Source organism: Pseudorca crassidens, chromosome 20 (assembly GCF_039906515.1).
Source record: "Pseudorca crassidens isolate mPseCra1 chromosome 20, mPseCra1.hap1, whole genome shotgun sequence".
Lineage (NCBI taxonomy): Eukaryota > Metazoa > Chordata > Mammalia > Artiodactyla > Delphinidae > Pseudorca > Pseudorca crassidens.
In genome coordinates, this window is record NC_090315.1 from 7,738,032 (window position 1) to 7,759,569 (window position 21,538).

General features: G+C 58.2%; 2 protein-coding genes across 9 annotated transcripts in view; one reads left to right on the forward strand and one right to left on the reverse strand.

Annotated features, from left to right (window-relative positions):
- Positions 1–6,949: 6,949 nt before the first annotated feature.
- On the reverse strand, positions 6,950–9,846 carry CLEC11A (C-type lectin domain containing 11A). The gene is made up of 4 exons (XM_067719190.1): positions 8,898–9,846; positions 8,455–8,644; positions 7,944–8,135; positions 6,950–7,562 (listed from the first exon to the last, which is right to left on the reverse strand). Exons 1-4 carry the CDS (start codon positions 9,042–9,044, stop codon positions 7,117–7,119), a joined length of 975 nt encoding a protein of 324 aa, XP_067575291.1. The 5' UTR covers positions 9,045–9,846; the 3' UTR covers positions 6,950–7,116.
- A 1,510-nt stretch (positions 9,847–11,356) lies between these two features.
- Positions 11,357–21,538, forward strand: part of SHANK1 (SH3 and multiple ankyrin repeat domains 1) — a 48,740-nt gene continuing 38,558 nt past the window's right edge. For 3 of the 8 annotated variants that reach the window (XM_067718926.1, XM_067718929.1, XM_067718930.1), the window contains exons 1-8: positions 12,696–13,191; positions 15,786–16,083; positions 16,287–16,490; positions 16,980–17,051; positions 18,345–18,453; positions 18,549–18,700; positions 20,380–20,547; positions 20,998–21,114. In XM_067718926.1, the coding sequence (XP_067575027.1) occupies positions 15,826–16,083; positions 16,287–16,490; positions 16,980–17,051; positions 18,345–18,453; positions 18,549–18,700; positions 20,380–20,547; positions 20,998–21,114 (1,080 nt within the window). In that variant the 5' untranslated portion in view covers positions 12,696–13,191; positions 15,786–15,825. Of the gene's footprint in view, positions 11,988–12,692; positions 13,192–14,665; positions 16,084–16,286; positions 16,491–16,979; positions 17,052–18,344; positions 18,454–18,548; positions 18,701–20,379; positions 20,548–20,997; positions 21,115–21,538 lie in introns of those variants that run through there. The other 5 variants (XR_010939030.1, XR_010939031.1, XM_067718928.1 and 2 more) reach the window with 4 other exon arrangements.

The following is a 21,538-nucleotide window of genomic DNA, read 5'->3' on the forward strand; positions in this document are numbered from 1 at the left end:
ATTTTTAATGTATTGATGAAATCAAATGGTAATATTTTTATTTAGGATTTTTTTGATTCATGTGAGAAGAAATAGCTTTTCCTTATTCATGCTGTTCTTGATGTTTTTGTATTAACACTGTATCACCTTGGGGCAGGGAAGGATTCTTTAAATGATCCCCCAAAAGTACCAAGTGAAAGCAATTGGAAATTTGACTACATTAAAACTAAGAACTTCTAATCAATAGACGACACTATCAAGAAAGTAAAAGAACAAGTCACAGATTTGCAATGCATAACTGACAAAGGATTAGTATGCAGAATATATAAAGACCACCAAATAGTAAGAAGGAGACACCAGTATAAAAATTTTTCCAAATGTATTTAAATTTTTTCTTCCAGTTTTATTGAGATATAATTGACATACAGCAGTGCATAAGTTTAAGATGTACAGCATAATGACTTGGCTTATATTATGAAATGACTACCTCAATGAACATATCTCATATAGATATAAAATTAAAGAAATAGAAAAAAATTCCCCTGTGATAACTCTTAGGATTTACTCTTTTAACAGCTTTCATATAGATCAATGTTAATTCTATTTATCACGTGTACTTTTAAATAGAGTGGTGGGTTAGTGGGTGGTCTTTTTAATGCCTCAATATTTACATATCTGTTATTTTACACGCATCAGATATTACAAAATTGCCAAAGAGATTGTTTTTAAGGCAGAGCTGGTGTTCCTCTTCCTGTCATCTTTGTCCCCCGACTCCACCCCAGCTGTGGCTTCCTGCCCACAAGGCTGCCGGGAGCTGTCACTGCTCAGGATCAGAAACCAAAGTCCAGTTGTGTTTGGAATCGGTGGAGAGATTCAGAGGGGAACTTTACTTGCCTCCCCAAAGGAATTTCCAGAACCCAAGCTCACACTGCTATCTGGCCTGGCTCACACAAACCACCTGTACTTTGAAAAGAAGCACTTTGCTCCTGGAAATGATGAGGCTGGCATTCTAGGAGGAGGTGGTGGCTTGGGGTTGGAGCAGAGGAGAGGTTGTTCAAATGAATGAATGAAGGGCTCCCCTGGTGGCGCAGTGGTTGAGAATCCGCCTGCCGATGCAGGGGACACGGGTTCGTGCCCTGGTCCGGGAAGATCCCACATGCCGCGGAGCGGCTGGGCCCGTGAGCCATGGCCGCTGAGCCTGCGCGTCCGGAGCCTGTGCTCCGCAACGGGAGAGGCCACAACAGTGAGAGGCCCGCGTACCGCAAAAAAAAAAAAAAAAAGAAGAATGAAGAACAGAGGGCTAGCACAGGAAAAACCTGAGGAAGCCAGGAAGGAGTCACGTTCATGGAGAACCACTGACAACAGAAAAGTAACTTAAACCAAAATAAGCCGGGGCTTCCCTGGTGGCGCAGTGGTTGAGAGTCCGCCTGCCGATGCAGGGGACACGGGTTCGTGCCCCGGTCCGGGAAGATCCCACATGCCGCGGAGCGGCTGGGCCCGTGAGCCATGGCCGCTGGGCCTGCGCGTCAGGAGCCTGTGCTCCGCAACGGGAGAGGCCCGCGTACCGCAAAAAAAATTAATAAATAAATAAACCATCCCATGCTTTGCACACTTCTCTCAACTGACCCTAAAATGGAAGGATACATTGACCTCATATATTCCGGTAGAGAACGAGTAACTGAATCTAATCATCATAAGGAAACATCAGGCAAACTCAAGTGAAGCACTTCTATTTTTTTAAAGGGAGAGAGTTGTTCTTCCAAATTGTCAATCTCATAAATACAGAAATGTTCCAGATTCAAGGAGACACGACAACTAAAGGCTGGATCCTGGGGATGGGGAAAGTGTTAGGAAGGACAGCATTTGGATCAATGGACAAAATTGGCAAATCACCAGTAGATTAGACAAGTATTATGTAAATGTTATATTTACTGAGGTTGATTACAGGTGGTTAGGTAAGAGAACATCTCTATTCTTAAGAAATACACGCTGAAGTATTTAAAGGTAAAGGGCGATGATGTGTAGAACTAACCCTTACATGCTTTAGAAAATATATGTATATTGAGAAATGAAAACCAGCTGGAATTAAAACTCTGCCCCACCATCCATCTATGGACACAGATAAAGCCAACCGTAAAGTTAACAGGAAACATCCCCGCCCCCGGGGATATGCTGCAGCTGTAGTGTTCTAATAACTCCCTTTATGGGTGACTAGGGCTATTTTACTCACTGAGAAGCTTAGTTCTCAAAAATCACAGGCTTTTGGAAACTTTCTTATTTGAAATTATATCCATAAGAATTCAACAGGGAATTCCCTGGCGGTCCAGTGGTTGGGACTCGGCGCTCTCACTGCCATGGCCTGGGTTCAATCCCTGGTCGGGGAACTAAGATCCCGCAGGCCAGTGCCACGCGGCAAAAAAATAAATAAATAAAATAAACATCCTACTCTTGCCTGTAAGATGTAAGTCACTTTGACACAGACAAGAAGCCTCCATTTCCAGCCCTGATACAGAGCTTTAGATAGAGTTTCTAGACTCAACATGCCACATTTGTCTTAACTTTGTAGTTTCCAAGGAAACAGGACCCTGAGACCACTTTGCAGTCCAGACCTGATGTTGACTCATTTATACAAATCCCTGCTTTGCTCTCAAGCTATTAAAACACAGCTTCACTTAAATTTCATTCAAATTCCTCTCCTCACCCAAATTCTGTAGCTCGATCCAGCTCCTTTTTGGGGACGTGGTCTCTTTCATTGCAGTGAGTCAATAAACCTGACTTTGGTTTGTCCCTGGTGATTGCGTTAGGATGGAGTGGTGGGTGATGAGTGGATGGATGGATGGTTGAATGGGTAGATAGATAGATAGAGTGAAAATAGAGGAAAACTTCATTTAAAATGAAGTCAGAAAGCCCAGAAGAGAGAGCTCTCATGCATATACCACACACTGCAGCCTGCATAACCAGAAGGAAGAAGGGAGATAAAAATTATTTTAACAAGGTCTGCTCATATAGAATTCTTTGTACAAAATTCTCTTGGTCTCAACTTCTTATGCATGATGATAAGAATGTTACTTTTTTCCTTCTGGGACAGGAGAGTACATTTTTTCACATGGGAATTTCACTTCCTGGTTTTAAGACAAGGGAGGAGGATTCCTCCTTCCCCCAGCAAGATCCACTAACCACTGCTTGCAGTCAACAAGAAACCACCACGGGGGCTTCCCTGGAAGTCCAGTGGTTAAGACTCTGTGCTTTCAATGGAGGGGACGTGGGTTCGATCCTGACTGGGAGACCAAGATCCCACATGCCCTGCGGCAGAGCCAAAAAAAGAAAAGAAAGAAACCACCACAACCTCAAAGTCTTGTTCTTCTCCAATAAACTTTTATTCAAAACAACCCTCCCCAATTTCCTCCTGAAACCTAATAAAAGCTGACCTGCTGTCCACCTCTTCGGACTTGCCTGTGGTTCACCGCAGCTTTCTCTGCTCGAACTGTAATTCTTCTGCTATTCCTGAATAAACTCATTTTGCTGGTAAAATAACTTGCCACTTTATTTTTTCAGGTTGACAATAGATTGAGGATGATAAAGCTAAAGCAATGGGGTGAACTGTTAACAGTAAATAAATCTGGGTAAAGGGCATATACAAAATATTATTTTTATTTGTGCAAGTTATTTGTAAGTTTGAAATTATTTCCAAATAAAAAGTTTTGGTTCTTTTAAAAGGGGCTGAATTGGTTTGGACTAGATTTTAGCAAATCTTTTGCAGGCCAAGGAAGAATTTTTTTTTAAGTAATTTATTTATTTTATTTTTGGCTGCGTTGGGTCTTTGTTGTTGCACGCGGGCTTTCTCTAGTTGCGGCGAGCGGGGTCTGCTCTTCGTTGCGGTGCATGGGCTTCTCATTGCAATGGCTTCTCTTGTTGCAGAGCACGGGCTCTAGGCGCACAGGCGTCCTGGCGTGCGGGCTTTCAGTAGTTGTGGCTTGCGGGCTCTAGAGCGCAGGCTCAGTAGTTGTGGCACACGGGCTTAATTGTCTGCGGCATGTGGGATCTTCCTGGACCAGGGCTCAAACCTGTGTCTCCTGAGTTGGCAGGCGGACTCTTAACCACTGCGCCACCAGGGAATCCCCCAAAGGGAGAATTTTTATGTTGTGTTTTATATTGTAATTCAGTACATACTCAAGAACTCAAATTATGAGAACTATTTCTTTCCACTTTCTCTTCATTCTGATATTTTCTACGATTTCACTTTTTTAAAAATGGTTATGATACACCCGTGGAAATTCACCCATATTTTGAAACACTCTCGTAGTAAGATCTGAGCACCCATTACACTCTAAGCCTAATGGAATGTTAGACTCCGCCGATTCATGTTTTCTCTCCGTTGACTCGGGACCGGACTACATTTCCCAAAGTACCTCGGGGTGAGACCTGGAGGGTGGGGAGCCAGGGTCTGAGCTCTGATTGGAGACTGGGTGTGGTCCTCCAACTTGCAGGGAAATGTGGGCGATCCTCACGTGGAGGAGAGGGCGGGGCTTGAGAGAGGATCTGCATGAAGCCCACGATGGCTGCTGGGAAATGTTGTTCTGGGCAGGAGGTGGCGGGCCTGCCGCTCAGCCTCCTGGGATTCGTAGTCCTGGCAGGCCGGTGGACCCCTGGTTCTTTATCTTCCCGCTGGGTCATTTCAGGCTTTGCGCCCTTCCTCCATCACTTCCCTGGGATCCCTTAACTCACCGAACCCGACCAACTGCCGAGGCCTTCTCCGGTCCGCGGCTCGGAGCTCTCAAACGGCAGGTGCTCCACAGAGAGCCAAAAGAGGTGGCATTGGCAAACGCCCTTGAGAGGCCTGGGAGGGCTTCTTGGAGAAGGCAGCAGGGTTCCCATATGCAGACCGGAATCAGCCCAGAAAGCAGCGTACAGGCGAGCTGATCTGATGAGTTAACACTCCTTGCAAATGCCCTCTACTCCCCACCCCGGACGTCTCTGTGTCCACAACTCTTTTTCCCTGGGCTAGTATGACAGATACTGACCAAACAGTGGCACCTAGAGTGATGGAAGCCTTGATGAGGAAAGCCCCCGACCCAGTGGGAGCCCAGGTGAGTCACCCGACTGAGGCCTGGGGGACGCCAGGGAGGAAGAGAAGCAGTTAGAAATCCAGTTCATCTCAGGGTTCCCAACATGGCCCCACACAGGCATCTTCCTTCATTCAAAGAACTCCCACATGCCAGGGATGCTGGGGACGCAGAGCTGGTCATACCCAGCCCTGCCCCACAAGGGTGCCCAGTCTGGCTGATCAGGGTTAGCTAGGTCATGAGAGGAGTCAGGGGTTCGGGAGCACCAAAGGCAGCACCTTACCCTGCTGTGGGAGCTAGGGGGTAGGCAGGTTGTTCAGGGTGACACATTAGCCAATTCTTGGACTTTTGCATATGCAAAGACAGTGTCTGGAGAGAGCAAGCAGAGGTGAAGGTGAGGTTAAAATAGCCGAGTAAGGATCAGAGCTGATGTTACAAAGGCCCCTCTGTGTCTGGCACTATTCTAGGAGGCAGATGTTATCACCCCCATTATACAGATGGGGGACACTGAGGAACAGCAAAGTCATGTCTCCCTCAAGTTGCACAGGTTAAGTGGCTGAGGTAGGATTAGAACCTGGGCCATCTGGCTCCAGAATCTAGGCAGGTAACCATTGAACTGCCCCCAACCACTCACTTCCCAGAATTTCAGGTCTGTGAGGGTGGACCTCTCCCAAGCAATAGCAGACATTCACCAATGTCTGCCTAATCTGCCCTTTGATTTTCTGTAAGACATCCTGCTGCCCCACTGCAACCCCGGAAACAAGCTTAGAGGGGGGATGAATTTTGAGCAAAGTCTTCAGTCCCCTGATCGAAGCCTTCCTGACCAGAGGCCACCCCCCTTCTTCTGTACCTCCTATGGGGCCTGTGGGGCTGAGAAATGACTCCTAAAGGGAGTGGGTGGCTTGTGCTCCCCCCTTCTGGAGATGACGGAGTGGCTCATTCCTCCCACTGGAAGATCCAATGGTGACACTTTAGGTGGGTGGTACCATGGCTGATGAACGGGAAGGGACAGAGATGTAAGGACAGACAGGGTCACACTCCGATTCCTGGGCTCTGTGAGGCTATCAGGGTCCCGACCCTGATGCCAGTATGTGGGGAGACACTGGGTGTTTCCAAAAGAGCTCTTCCTCCAAAGAGTGCTGTCCACAGTGCTGAGCCCAAGATGGGTCTGGGTGTCCTCACTGCCCCAGGGGATTAATGGTGAGGAAGAAAATGTCGTGTGTGGCTTATGCTCCACCATTTCCCAAATGCTCACTTTCCTGGGCTCATGTGAACATCCCAAGAGCCATACAGGTAGGGATAATGTGCCCATGTTCAGAAGAGGAAACTGAGCCTCAGAGGGAGGGAGGGACTGGCTCATGGCCTCACAGGCAGGGAGTGGAGGACGGATCAGTTGGGAGGGAGCCTAAGCTTCCAGGCTAGGTAGGTCCTCATGTTTGTGTCTAAACACATGCTCTGGAGTTGGAGGAAGGGGAAGGGAGTAGTCAGGACCATAATGTCATGACTTTACATGACATGAGGGTACCATCTGGTGAAACAAGTTTGAGACACACTAAAAAAAATTAAATGAGGGTCTTTCCTGCAGGACTTGTCAGAGCCTTGAGCTCCTTTGTGCCTCCCAGATCTCTTTGATCAGGACCAAGGCCAAGGCCTGGGACGATGACTGACAGGCCCTGGGTCCCAAAGGCCTTGAGTGGGGCACGATGGGGGTGGAGGCGTCAGCAGCGTGTGCACTCGTGTAGTCCAAACATGTGTGTGCAGTAGCGGATGCCCGTGTGTACATATGTACGTGTTGTCCATCACTCTGATCTGGGGATCAAACAATACCTGTAAAAGGGGAATGGGACCTTGCCCTTCCTGCCTTGCCCCGCAGAGAGATAAAGGCCAAAAGTGCCTCCACTGCCTGCTCAAGTCAGATTCCACAAGGCTTTATTGGCGCCGGACCTAGCCTGGTGCCCACCGCTTCCAGGAAAGACAGGCAAGGAAGGGGTCCCGGCCCCGCAGGAGCCCCCCAGGGATCGGCCACAAAGGGCGGATGGTGGGATGGAGTGGAGAGGCGGGGGACCGGGCCCGCTTAAAAGGGGAACTCGCAAACATAGTAGAGGCGCCGCTCGCAGTCATGGTCCCACCAGGAGCCGTCGTCCGAGGCCTGCGCCACGCAGTTCTCGAGCGCGCCGCCGTTAGGCTGGTTGGGGCTGAGCGGGTGCGGCGTGGCGCTGGGCCGGGCGCCGGGCTCGGGGCTGGGGGAGCGGTGCCAGGCGAAGAAGGACACGCGCTGGCCGTTCTCGAAGAGGTAGAGGCCCTCGGCGCGCCGGTCGTGCACACCCAGCCACACGGGCCAGTTGTAGGGGGCAAGCGCCGTGCGCAGATAGCGAGTAAGCACTTCCATCTGCTGACGATCCGCCGGCTGCGCCAGGCTTCCGCCCCGCGCCACGCACCGCGCCTGCGCCGCTGCCTGAGCCTCGAAGTCGCGCGAGAGCAGGAAGCACTTGTGGCCTAGACGCACCCCCTTCAGGCAGCCTACGGGCGGGGCGGAGCGGAGGTGGGATTAGTGTCTCAAGGGCGGAGCGGAGGCGGGCTCAGAACCGCCAGGGGCTGGGCGATGGCGTCAGGGCCGCCAGGGGCGGGGCCAGACTGTTGGGGCGGGACTGTAGGGGGCGTGGTGCGGCCAGAGTAGTTTCGGCTCCACAGCACCGTGGGGAGCGTTCCTCCCCACAAGCCCGTCTGCTCCCCGCATTCACCCTCCCCATCAACCAACACACCCCAAATCTGCAAGAACCCCCTCGCCCCTGACACCCAGGGTCCTCACGTCTCCTCAGACTTTTCCGGACCCCTTTTGCCACCAGTCCCCCATCTGACCCGGATCGTCCCTCTTTCCCCGCCCCGCACGGTGCAACTCACCCTCCAAGCGGCCATGCTCGCGTTCGGAGCGGCTCTGCGCCTCCTTCAGGGCTTGCAAGGCGTCGCGGGTGTCACCCGCCACCTCCCGCAGCTGCCGCAGCCCCCGGCTCAGCTCGGCCACGCGGGTGTCCAACGCGTGCAGACGGACGTGCACCTGGTGCAGGCCTGCGTCCAGGCCGGCCAGGCGACCCACTGCGTATGGACAGGGCGCACGCTGGACCGTGACCCTGGGGGCGGAGCCAGGGGACCAGAGGACCTGGGGGGACCGGGACCTAGGGCTTCTGGGGCGGAGTTGGGGTGGGGGTGGGGGTACTCAGGACTCCTGGAAGGTAGGGGCCGGTGGCTCCGGGCTCTTGGGAGGCAAGGCCGGGGATCCGGAGCTCCTGGGGGTATAGGGGCTCCGAGCTGGGCAGTGGGCAACTGAAAGACCCCGGGGCAGTGATAGGACGGTTCGTTTTTGTGAAAATGACCACGGAGGCCTGGGGGCAGGGCGGAGCTAATGATTACTCACGGACATAAGTGAAGGTGTCTTCAGAGGTGGGAGAGGGGCTGGGGCTGAAGTAGGGAGTTGTGGTTGGTTCCTCCTCGCCTTCCTCCCCCTGACCGTCCTTCTCAGTCGCCCAGGCCCCTTTGCCTCCAGGGTTTCCCTCAGGATTTTCGTCCCCCCTCCTAGCAGGCAGTCCCAGGGCTTCCCGTAAATGCTGAGGCAGGGGAGGGATGGTCAGGGCCAGCCTGGCAGCTGCATTCTGACCCCCCAGACACTCCAGCCACCCCTTTCCAGCTGTAAGCTGGCTCTCTGCCCCGAGCCCCTACTCTGAACCCGTCACCCTCATCCTCTGAGCCTAACCCATCCCTCCCGTTGCCCATTTCCCTGACCCTCAAATACGCCCCTCCCAAGCCCACAGTCACCCAGCCGGGTCCCCCCACTAGAGTCCCAGCACTCCCCTAACTCACCTTCAGCATCAGGGCCTCCCTCTCCCGCTCCTCCTCCTGGGGGCTAGCGCATCCCCGCTCCCGCTCCCTCTGGGCTCCCCAAACTCCATGACTGAAGCCCAGGAGCTGGGGTACCACCAGAGCCCCGAGGAGCCAGGCTGCCTGCATCAGGCTGGGCTCGGAGCACCAAAGGCTGCAGAAGGATGTCTCTGAGGAGAGGGATGTTTCTGGGGACTGGAGTGTGTGCAGACCACCAGCCCCCTGGTCCGTTTCTCTCTAGTCCCTCTCCTCCCAACTCCCAGCTCCTGTCTCGTCCGTGGTCCGTTGGTCTCCGCTCCTCTGTGTGTGTCTCTCCCCGCCTCTCCTGGCTCCCCCGAGGCCCTGCCTCTGTGGCCGGAAACCTCCAACGTTCCAAAGCTTGGATCCCGCCTGCCTTGGGTCTCCGCACACACCCTCCTCTTCCCACTTTCCAGAGCTTGCTTCCGTCCTGTCCTGCTCTTTCCTTCTGCCACAGCCAAAGTTCCAGAAGGTCAGGAAGAGGATGGAGCCGGCTCCCCAAGGGATCCTGGGGCACAGCCTCTGCCCAGGAACCTCCTCAGGGAGTTGTCGGGGCTGGGCCGTGCTCCCCTCTCTTCCCCCTGGCCAGCGCTCAGGACAGGGGAGACCTCAAGGTCTTGCTGAGGTTGTTATTATCCTGTGGCCACCGTGGCCCACACACCCTGTGGGAGGAGGCTTTCCCACCATTCGCAAGCTCTAGACCGCCTCCTGTCCCCAGATCTCCCGCCCTGCCCTCCAAGCCCTTGCCCCAGATGCAAATGAGTGTCTGTGCCTGTCTGTGGGGACACATGCGAAGAGCACGCGTGTGGCTGTGTGTGCAGCCCTAGAAGGTGGGGCTGTTGGATCCATCTGCCTTGCTTTCCTGGAAACCTCCTGCAGGCCGGGTCCTGGGTGGGGCGACGCTGGGGATTCCAGCTGTTCACAGCCCAGCAGACAGACCCACAGGGTGATGGGCTGGGGCAGAGGGGCGGGGAGAGGCTGGGTGGGTGGGGTCAGGAAAGCTTTTTCCGGGAGGTGGAGTAGACAGATGCCAGCTGGGTGCACAGAGAGCTCTGAGCATTCAGCAAGGTACCTCATCTCCCGCCTGGACCACTGCAGTCGCCTCTTCCTGCCTCTCCCCCTCCTTCCTCCCAAGCCCCTCCAATCCACACAGCTTGCCGCAGCCAGAGCAATGCTTCCAAACCACCATAAATCAGATCACATCACTCCCCACTCCCCTGCTCCCCCCAGCTTCCCATCATATGTGGGAGGGAAGCCAAGCCCTGTCCTCTGCACAGGCCTGGCCTGCCCAGCAGTGGGGGCTGGGAAGGATGGGTCCTTCGCAGCTCCGCAAGCTCATCACCCCCATTCCCCTCGCGCCCTAACTCCCCCCATCCCGCCCCCACCCTCCACAAGCTCCAGCCACACTGGCCTCTTCGCTACTTCCTGAATGTAAGCTCCTTCCCACTTCAGAGCTTTTGCGCTAGCCTTTTCCTCCTTCTAGAGGACTCTTCCCCCAGCTCCTTCTCATCATTGAGGTCTCAGCTCAGGGAGGCCTTCCCCACGTTAGTTTATTCAAACACCTCATTTCATCTTTTCGGTTGAATCAAGACTGGCGTTGCCTTGTTTGTTTGTTTACTTGTTCAGTGTCTGTCTCCCGCCAATGAAGGCAGGCGGCTGTGTGCATTGCTGTATCCCCAGAGGTAGAACAGGGCCAGCTCCGCACGTAGTAGGTACTCAATCATTTGAGAGAGGACGGAAGTAGTCTTTCCTGCGGGGTAACAGCTCAGCCAGAAGACCGAACACCGGATGGTTGTGTTTAGGTGGCAACTCGAGTTCCCCGTGGCACTGGGGGTAGGGGTGGCAGCCGGGGTAGAGGTGGGGAAGGCAGTGGAGGAGAGGCTGCAGAGGCAAAGGAAGCAGGAGGGCAGGCCGTGCCCACTCTATGCCAGGCCCGTGCGTCATGTAAGGTTTTCCCAGCCTCAGCCCGGCTGGTTGTGCAAGAGAACATGGGAGCTCACGGGCCAGGATCGCAGGGCCCACCCTTCAAGGGAGAAAACCGAGGCTCGGAGAGGGGCCGGCTCAGCCTGCTGGAGGTGCCCAGCGTGGCGGCAGCTAGCCAAAGCTTCTGGCTGTAAGCAAAAGCAGGGCATCTGCCCTCAGCTGCCGGGAGCCCTAGGAGGGACCTTGGAAATCGATGCATCCAGCCTTCCATTTTCCGAGAAAGCAGAGGGCAGTGTGACCTTGGGCAGGCTGCCCACCACCTCAGAGCCTGAGCCTGTCTCAGGCGCCCATGAAGGGCCTGGGGACCCCTCACTGAGAGAGAATACACAGGCCGGAAAGGCCTTGTAGGCCGTGGAAGGGTACACAGCCCCTCTCACAGGTGGTGCCAAGACGGGCAGCTGTTCTCTCCCCAGGCTCAGCTGCTCACCACCTGGGCCGGTGGATGTGCGTCCGGAACCGGGCCTCCTGGGGCTGGGCCAGCACCTGCTCCAGCTCACACCCTGGTACCCGCGAGCCTGCAGCTGGAGGTGCACCCACAGGCTGCTTAGAACTGCCCTCTGCAGGTGCCTGTGCCCTGGCTGGTGGCCCTGGTCGAGCTGGGAGAAGGGTAGGAGCCCGGGCTGCGGCGATGCTCTCACCGCTGCCCTACGGGATCTGCCCCATCTCTGCGGGTGTGTCCCATGCACCAAGGAGCTGAGCTGCTGAGATGCCTGGGGGTATCCGTGTGAGGAAGGAGGACAGGCAGCTGTGGAGTGCCCAGTACTGGACCACAGCAGTCTGAAGACTCTGAGTCAGGCTCCCTGTCTCTGATCCACCACCTCTCTCTGACTGGGTGACCTTGGGCAAGTTACTTAACCTCTCTGGGCCTTGGTTTCACCCTCTGGTAAATGGGGATGGCACAAGTCTGCAGCCCAGAGGACTGGTGTGAGGAGCTGAAGAGTAAATCCAGAACGGAGCCTGGCGCACAGGGAGTGTTCAGGAAATGTCAGCAATAATCCTCACGGAGGGGAGCGAAGGCGCAGGGTCGTGCCTCTGCATGGGCGTGTGCACACCTGCGTGACGGAGGGCCAGGTGGGTGAGTATGATGGAGATGCAAGCACACATCTCCCTCCAGTTCTGTGTCTGTTTCAGGGTTCCGTGTGAGCTGGAGTTCTGAGCAAGCACAGCCGGCTGCGTGCCCGCGTGTGGGGGGTGGGTAGATGCGTGTGCTCTGCCGTGTGCATGCTCCGGCACTCGGGTGTGATATGTACATGATGTAGCTGGGTGTGTTCATGGTAATGTACACCCAGAGCCCTGCATGCCCTGGAGAGAATGTACATGTGGAGATATCTGCAGGGGCAGGGCCAGCTAGCGACTCTCTGCACCTGTGCCTCGGAGGAAGGTGTGTGTGTGTGTGTGTGTGTGTGTGTGTGTGTGTGTGTGTGTGTGTGTGTGTGTGTGTGTGTGTGTGTGTGTTTGGGGGGATATGACAGGAATCTGTAGCTCTCACCATCCAATTTGGGCGGGGTAGAGTCTAGCAACAAATATTTAATTGCACCCTACTGTGTGTAGAGGTGGTGGGGGCGATCTGGGAAGGGGCGGTCCTGGGGGTGCGAGGAGAGGTACCCTTGGGGGGCGGGTCCCCATCGTCGGGGTACAGGGGCAAGCAGGGGTGGAGTCAGGGTTCGGGGATCCAGGCGGCTGAGAGGAGCGGTGGGGGAGGGGGCGGAGCCGGCGGTGGCGGGGGGATGGGCGAGGTTTGGGGGCGCGGGGAGGGGCGATGTCTCCTCCGCCGGCTCCCGGAGGGAGGGGAGAGGGCGGAGAGAGGGGAAGGAGGGAGAGAGGGAGGGAGAGAGGGAGAGACAGGGTGAGGGAGAGACAGCGAGAGCGAGAGAGCGAGAAGCGAGGCAGAGGAGGCGCGGAGCTGGCGGCGGCGGCGGCGGCGGCGGCGGCGGCGGCGGCGGCCGGAGGAAGAGGAGGAGGAAGAGCAGGCGGAGACGCGGCGCCCGGAGCCGGCCGGACCGAGCCGGGGGCGGGCTAGCTAAGAGGGGCGCGGCGGCCGCGGCGGAAGGGGGGGCGCTCTGCGGATGGCCAGGCCCGGCCCGCGGGGGGGGTGAGGTCCTCGGACCCCCGCCCGCCCCCCCGACCCCCGCCCGCCGCCTCCCCGGGCCCGTTCGCCCTCCGGGGCGGTGGGGCATGGCCTGAGGGTCCCCCGTCTCCGGGGGGGTGGGGGGTGGGGGGAGGGGGGAGGGGCCGCGGGCGCCGCCGACCGGGACTCAGCAGCCCCGCCAGGCAGGTAAGGGGGCCGAAAACCGGGGGTCTGGGGGAACGGCGGGCCCGGGGCCGCGGGAGGGGGCGGGGGCGCCCCGGACGTCCTTGGCTGAAAGCCGGGCTCCCGGCCCGGGTGTGCGGTGGGGGGCGGGGGCTGAGGAGGGGAGCGTGGCCCCGGGCGACGTCAAATTAGGTTACGCCCCGGTCCCCCGTGCCCCGTCCCAGATCGCAGACTTGGTGGGAGGATGCAGCCCCCATCCGCCGCCGGCAGAGCCCCCTGCCCGAACCCGCCTCCCCGCGCTCCTGGGCCAAGGGCTCGGTCGCTGTACCCGCCTCTTGGCCCTGCCCGGCCACTCCCCCACCTCGCCCATCCCGGCCCACCTCGGCCCCTCGACCGCTCCTGCGGCCCCACCCCTCGAGGCCCCTTGCCTGGGTCATCCCGGGGCCCGTCTCCGCCGGCGGGGCTCTGGGCCTTGGCCTCCTCCGCCCCCTTCGACCCCCCGTAGCTCTTGCTTCGCCTTCCAGACTCCTCCAGTCCCCTCCCACCCCTTCACAAGCTCCCCCCCATCCCACCCTGTCCCCTCTTCCTTCTCCACCGGCCGGCGCGCCCCCTCGGCTCCTGCCCCCGAGTCCCGCTCCCGGGTGCCCCCGCCCCCTCGCCCCGGACCGGGGCTCTCCCCCACCAGCTTCTCGGCCCGCCCCAGCCCCGGCTCCCTCTCCCCGCCTCTCCCCGCCTCTCTCCGCCTCCATTCATTCTCCCGGGCCGGCTCTCGGCCAAGCCAGCCGCCCCCCGTCCCCCCGCCGCCTCCCAGGGCACCCCCCTCTCCTTCTTCCCCCCCCCCCCCGCCGATTCCTCAGCCCCGTCTCAGTACCAGCTGCGTGCCAGCTATTCTTAGCCGCGGAGCGTTTGATTCATGCCGCCCCGGCGGAGTGTGCCCGCTCCCTCCCTCTGGGCCTGAGGGGGAGGGGCCGGGGAGTCGGGGGCCGCCGCACGCGCGGGGGGACCCGGCTAGTTTTGCTTTCAGGCCACTGGCCACCCCATTAGTGCCCGGTTGAGGCTGAGGGTCAGCCAGGGTCAGCGGAGGGGGAGTGGCTGCCAGCCCCAGGTCCGGAGGTGGGATGTGGAGTGGAAGGGTAGGAGGAAGCCGGGGTTTCCGCAAGGGTAAGGCAGGGGCAGCTCTGCGGGGTACCTAGAGGGGGAGGGGGCTTCGAAGCCGTGGCCACGCTTGGGGGAGGGGTCGGCCTGCCCACGGCTAGATACTAGCTCGCCCACAGCTCTTGGAACTCTCCTCCCCGCCACACGTTTTGTCTTCCCTCCCCCAACCCCCTAGCCCATCCCCACTCCCCCAAAGTCAGCAGTACCCACCACTGCTTCCCGTCTCCATGGCAACGTGCAGGAGCCGGGCCTGGTGTGGGGGGGGAGGGACAAGACCAGACATTCTGGTTTCCGGTGCTAGGGTGGGGGGGGTGGAGAAAATGAGAGAAAAGGACCCCATCTGGGACTCACCCTGATAAGACTCCCTCAGGGGCAAAGAATAGTGGGGATCTGGAGAGGATCTCTCACCCCAGTCCCCCAGAGTCTCACCCCCCTTCTTAGTCTCCCTCCCAGCCCCCCAGTCTCCCTCAGAGTGGGGCCACCAGTAGTACCAGGCAATGCCAATCCACCCACCCAGCAGCGCCAGGCCGCAAACACACAGGTCATCTGCAGCCACCGTGCACCGACAGGGTGGCTGTCACCTGGACAGCCCTCCCAGGGCCAGCCTCCCCACCCTCACACACACCCTCTCAAGATGCCCCCAGAAACTGGCACAGGCAACTTCTTGTGGTTCCCTCGGCACACCCCTTGCATGGTACTCTGCCCCGTGACACCCCCATCTCAGTGCCCCTGCCCCCTGGGACACCGGGTGCCCAGCAGCCCTCTGCACACATTGTCAGCCACACTTCAGCGAAGTCACCAGCTCCACCCTAGGCTCAAGGCACCTCCCTCTCCCCCTTACTACATCTCAGCCTCACCCCAGTTATCCTCTCCCCCTTACTACATCTCAGCCTCACCCCAGTTATCCTCTCCCCATTACTACATCTCAGCCTCACCCCAGTTTTCCAGGAGGAAGATGGGAGGATCTCAGGTGAGGGCCCTGGCTGGGGCCAGGAGGGCAGGATGCCGGTGGGTCGCCCACCTGTCTGTCCTCAGCTAATTTTAGCTGCCTTATCCGTGGCCTGGCAAAGTGGGCCAGTAGCTCCCGCGGTGATTTTGCGGTTTCTGGGACACCACCACGCTGGGTCAGCGGCAAAGTGGGGCGCAGGAGGGGCGGGGGGCTGCGAGCAAGGCCAAGGGCAGGGAAGGAGACGTGCAGGAAGCATGGCAGGGTTGGTGTGTGTGTGTGTCTGCACGAGAGAGGGAGAGGGAGAGAGGGAGAGAGAGAGAGAGAGAGAGAGAGAGAGAGCGCTAGAGCTAGAGCTTGGAGGCTGTAGGAGTGTCTGGGGGGTGTGTCCAGCCTCCTTCCTGCCTCCCTCGGGCAGGGTGGGGCGGCTGCCCTTGACCATTTGTCCACTGAGTGCGCCTGTGGCCTCCAGGGGGTCTGGGTTCCTAGTCTGACAGCCGCCCTTGGCCCCCCGCAGCCGCCTGTGATGCTGCCGTCCCCCGTCGCCCCGTGGCCCCATGATGACCCACAGCCCCGCGTCAAGCGAGGACGAGGAACGCCACAGTGCCAGCGAGTGTCCCGAGGGGGGCTCAGAGTCCGACAGCTCCCCAGACGGGCCCGGGAGAGGCCCCCGGGGGACCCGGGGCCGGGGCAGCGGGGGACCTGGTAGCCTGGCCTCGGTTCGAGGCCTCCAGGGCCGCTCCATGTCTGTCCCAGACGACGCCCACTTCAGCATGATGGTCTTTAGGATTGGCATCCCTGACCTGCACCAGACAGTGAGCCCGCTGGCCGGAGGAGGGGCGGGGCGGGAGAGGGACCCGAGCCTGCACGGGGAGGCCTCTGGTGCTGGGTGTCCTTACACGTGGCCCCCAATTTCCAGACCCCCACGTATTGCCCCCAACACCCACTCTGTCCCTGGAATCACCCACAGCCCCTTCCCACACCACCTCAGGCCCCTTCCTGTTGCCTCCCCCACCAGAAATGCCTGCGCTTCAACCCAGATGCCACCATCTGGACGGCCAAGCAGCAGGTGCTCTGTGCCCTGAGCGAGAGCCTGCAGGATGTCCTCAACTACGGCCTGTTCCAGCCGGCCACGTCGGGCCGCGACGCCAACTTCCTGGAGGAGGAACGGCTGCTGCGGGAGTACCCCCAGTCCTTTGAGAAGGGGGTGCCCTACCTGGAGGTGAGGCCCACAGCCTTCCTGGCCCCTTCACAGATGACAGAAGACACGTCCTGAGACACATCTGCCCCCTCCCCGTTTTTTCTCCCAGCCAAGACCTTGGCAAGGGAAAACCCAGTGGGCTCTTCTGGATTCGGGGGGCACCTAAGAATCAGAGCCAGAGAGGCCTGAGTCCAAATTACCGTGCCTTCTGCCTCTGACCGGTGGAGTGACCTTGGGCAAGTCATTTTCCAGCCCCAAGCTTCCCGTTATCAATCAAAGTGGGAAAGGATGCCCAATTACAGTAGGTATTCTAGAACCTTCCCCATGGGGTCCAGACTCCCTAGGGGTTGTAGTCCACATGCCCCTAGTGGCCTAGCACCGCTCTGCCCACCCAGCCAAGGCTCTGGGGCTATTTCCACCCTGACCCAGAGTTGACTCCTGGCTCAGAAGGGGGTCCAGACCCCTGATTTTGAGTCTCTGTCTCTCCCTTTACCCCACCCCTGGCCTCAGTTCCGATACAAGACCCGAGTTTACAAACAGACCAACCTGGATGAGAAGCAGCTGGCCAAGTTGCACACAAAGGTGAGAGAACCCTGCTGGCACTTGCCCTCCCACCTGGAGCTCCCTGCCCAACCATTTTCTCTCCTATCTCTTCCCAACAGCCCTCCAAGCCTTCTCTGCCTCTGCCAGGGTCCCCCACGTAACTTGGGATGCTGTGTCACATTTGGGACAACCCCAGTGCCCCTGCTAACACTATCATAGCCTTCTTTATCTCCTCTCTTTCCTCCTTGTGCCTCTGCCCAGGCTCACACCATTTCCACCTCGGTCCCGCCTTCTTCATCTTTGGATTCTCCCCTCTCATCTCCTAGGTCCCCTATATCCACTCAGGGCCCTCCTTCCTTGGCCTGTGACTCTGACATCTAGCATCCCGCTGCCTAGGGACTGTTTCATAGACACCCTGCGGTTCCCACAATCCCAGAGCCTAAATCTCTACCAGGTCCAAGGATGCTCTCCTCCCCAGCCACGTTTATCCTCCTGCTTCCTTGCCCTCCAGTCCTCAGACTATATGTCCCCTGCGTCTCCTCTGGTCCCCCAAAAGCCGGGAAGAAGCCAGGGGGCTGCTTTGGTCAGAAGTGAAGTGAAGGATCCTTGACACTTGGGACGAAAGCTCCCAGGCATCTTCTCATCCCCATCGCCACTCCACCGTGCCTTTGTCTCTGTCCTCCCCAAAATATTCCATCCGTCCAGACCTGTACCATCCACTGCAGGTGCTTCCAGACACATACGGCCCCCTGGGTACTTGCAGTGTGGCAGGTCCGAACGGAGCCTCGCTGTGAGTGTGAAATACACACTGGATTTGGAAGACTCAGTACCCCCAAAAGTAAAATATCTCATTAATAAATCTCATGTGGATTATCTGTTGACACAGTAATATTGTAGACATAGTAGATTAAAAAGAGATAGGTCAGGGGCTTCCCTGGTGGCGCAGTGGCTGAGAGTCCGCCTGCCGATGCAGGGGACACGGGTTCGTGCCCCGGCCCGGGAAGATCCCACATGCCGCGGAGCGGCTGCGCCCATGGGCCATGGCTGCTGGGCCTGCGCGTCCGGAGCCTGTGCTCCGCAACGGGAGAGGCCACAACAGTGAGAGGCCCACGTACCGCAGAAAAAAAAAAAAAAAAAGAGGTCATTAAAGTGAATTTGAATGTAATTGAAAGTTCCCCTTCCTTTTTTTTTTTTTAAAAAAATGGCGGCTACTAGGGACTTTTCAATGACGTGTGTGGCTTCCTGTGTATTTCCACTGGACAGCACTGCTCCAGAGCCCAGCTTTGCTCCCTTCCTTCCTGACCGGCCTGTCTTCTCTTGTCTATGCCTCAGACGGGGTTGAAGAAGTTCCTGGAGTACGTGCAGCTCGGGACATCCGATAAGGTGGCACGGCTGCTGGACAAGGGGCTGGACCCCAATTACCATGACTCGGATTCAGGAGGTAGGGTGGGGGCCGGGCACTTTGGGAGGGCTGGAGAGTTAAGAACGAGGCCTAGGGGTTGCATGTGACCGGCCTTTCCCGTCCGCCCCCACCAGAGACCCCCCTGACGCTGGCTGCCCAGACAGAAGGCTCTGTAGAGGTGATTCGAACCCTGTGCCTGGGCGGGGCCCACATCGACTTCCGGGCCCGGGATGGCATGACAGCGCTACACAAGGCCGCGTGTGCCCGTCACTGCCTCGCTCTCACGGTGAGGTGCTAGATCCTCCCGGGACCCTCCCCAGAGCTCAGAGGCGCCCCCAAATTACCATGCTTCTCGCCCAGACTGCACTGGGCCAATTGACCCAGACCCCTCCCCCACCTCTCCTCCATTGCTGCTACTCTGACTGAGTCCGACACCCTCCTGGGACCTCCAGGAGCGCCCACCCGCCCCAGCTCAGGGCTCATGACCAGCTGTAGTTGATGGTCACGTGGACCCTTGCCCTACACGCAGGTAGATCATGTTAATTTCCTGACACCCAGAACTTCTCCATTCCCTCTGACCCAGCTCTACACCAACACCTACCTCCGTCTCCCTGACCTGTAGGCTCTCCTGGTGGCCTTTAAAATGCAGAGTGAGCTCCCTGCTGTGCCCCCAGATACAGACCCTCCTCCATGCACACCCTGCAGACACAGCCCCTTCATCTGCCTCCTCCGGACCCTGGCCCTCAGCCCCTCCATCTACCCTTCCCAACCTACCGCCCACCCCCAACACACCCCCTTCTCTCACAGCCCCTCCTCCACTGCAGCGTCTAGAATGTGCCTTCCCAGATTGACAAACCTTGTAGACCCTCAAAATACATACACGGAGTCCGCTGGCCCGGTCTAATTTTAAAACGGGCTTCTTTTCCCCCCACCCAAGGGCACTTGATCCCTCTTCATACACAGGTCAGGCTAGACCGCCCCCAGAGCTCTCGATAAACACCAGGATTCATAGACGCTCCAGCTGAACGCAGCCTCTCCTGCTTCCTCCACCCCTTTCTTGAAGATCCCTGAACACCAGCCCCAGAGGTCTGCCTTGCAGCCCTGGAACCGACAGACCCTCTTTATGTGCACCCCTCCCCCAGACCCCGCCCCTGCCCGCACCCACCCCTCCCCCCAGGCCTGCGCTGTCCAGCCCAGCAGCTACCAGCCACGTGGGGCTGTGTAGATGTCAACGGATTCAAATGCACTAAAATCAAAACTTGCGCTTCTCAGGCTTACTAGCCACGTGCAAGCACTCGGTAGCCCACACGCGGCTGCCATATTGGATCGTGCGCCTGTAGACTGTTGCCGTCACCGCAGGCGTTGCGAATGTTCTATGGGACAGTGCCACCGCAGACTCTCCCCACACAGGGCGTTCCTAACGTGCTCGATGCTGCCAGCCTTCCAGGCCCGGAGCTGTTACTTGAGCGGGCCCGCTCCCTGCCCCCGAGCCCCCAGCCCCTGCGAGGCTGGCCAAGTGGCTTTAAGCCAAGCTTGCCCCCTCCCAGACTTCCTTCTGTGCCCCGTCCTCAGGATCCCGGTCCTGATAACACCTCCCGCCCAGCCAGGGACCATCCTGCACCCAGACTCCGTTCTCTCATTTGTCCCCCAAACCAGCCTGTTGAGTAGGTGGGCACTGAGGCGTTAGGCTCCTTCAGTGGCTCCCCGAACGTTGTCGCCCATGGGGGAAGGTTGGGCAGGATTTCAGAGCGGGAGGGTCCTCTGGAGGCATCTTCCCAATCCCTTCATAGTTCACAGGGACGAGAGGCTCTGAGAGGGGAAGGGCCAGTATCAACGTCGCTCAAGGGCATCGTGGCAGAACCAGCTCTGGCATTGGCCAGTGTGGGTTACCCAGGACTCCCCTCCCCACTGGCCCTTCAGCATGAGCCAGTACGTGTCTGACTGTCTTCTTTTTTCCCTTCCTAGGCGCTCCTGGATCTTGGGGGTTCCCCCAACTACAAGGACCGCCGGGGGCTGACTCCTCTGTTCCATACGGCTATGGTGGGGGGCGACCCCCGCTGCTGTGAGCTGCTCCTGTACAACAGGGCCCAGCTGGGCATAGCTGATGAGAACGGCTGGCAGGAGATCCACCAGGTGCTCCTGACTCGGCCAGGAGGGGCTGGGGGCTGCATGGGTGGTTTGCTGGACCCTGAGGGGGCCAGAGATCAGGGACCCCGGTCCAAGGAGCTAGGGCTCCAGATGCTGGGGTCCTCACAGAGGGGAGGGGTGGGAGTAGCATGGTCCCCAAAGAGGAAAAGATGAGGGCGTCAACACCGGGACCCTAAAAGGGATGGCGTGGGACCTGGAAACCTCGATCCCTGAGATGAGTGGGGATGGCCTCTCGACCCTCCCGAGGAGCCAGCCCAGTGCCCTGGGCCTTGGAAGGACTTGCAAAGCTGGCGGCGTGAGTTCCTAAGCAGGAATGGGGTTGAAAGGAGAAGGGGAGGTGGATGTACAGCTTCCTGACCTCGAGGTGAAGGAGACAGACAGATGCCATGGCCAGGTGGGTCTGTTCCAGCCTCCTCCACTCCCAATCCTCTCCAGGCCTGCCAGAGGGGCCATTCTCAGCACCTGGAACACCTGCTCTTCTATGGGGCTGAGCCTGGAGCCCAGAACGCCTCGGGGAACACGGCCCTGCACATCTGCGCCCTCTACAATAAGGTCTGCCCTGCAGCACCCGCCCCGGGCCCTCCTCCTGACTCCAGCCTCCCAGCCTCCCCGTGCCCTCTGTTCTTTCACTATTTCATTCATTCATTCAGCAGATATTTCCTGAACACCTTCCCTGTGTCAGGCTCAGGCCTGGGTGCTAAGGACACAGTAGTGATTAAGGCAGGCAGCCCCTCCATCAGGGACACACCCTGCCGTTATGATCCCGAGTGTTCGGAGGGCGGTCACCGGGAATCCAGGTCCCTGTGGGCGCCCACGGCTGGGCTTGGCCTTGGGGCTGGGGTGAAGGTGGCTCTCTGGAGGGCGTGCCATCAGTGCTGAGACGATGAGTTGGCCAAGCAGAAGAGGGCAGAAAGGGTGTTCCAGGCAGAGGGCGTAGCCTGTGCCAGAAAGCCAGAGGGGAGAGAGTCGGGATTGC

Bases quoted from the DNA above. Each gene is read 5' to 3' on its own strand.
- CLEC11A (XM_067719190.1), bottom strand. From the start codon at position 9,044: ATGCAGGCAGCCTGGCTCCTCGGGGCTCTGGTGGTACCCCAGCTCCTG. The intron at 8,136-8,454 runs GTGAGTAATCAT...GTCCATACGCAG, and splicing joins AGACACCTTCACTTATGTCC to TGGGTCGCCTGGCCGGCCTG. The intron at 7,563-7,943 runs GTGAGTTGCACC...CCCCGCCCGTAG, and splicing joins CGAGCATGGCCGCTTGGAGG to GCTGCCTGAAGGGGGTGCGT.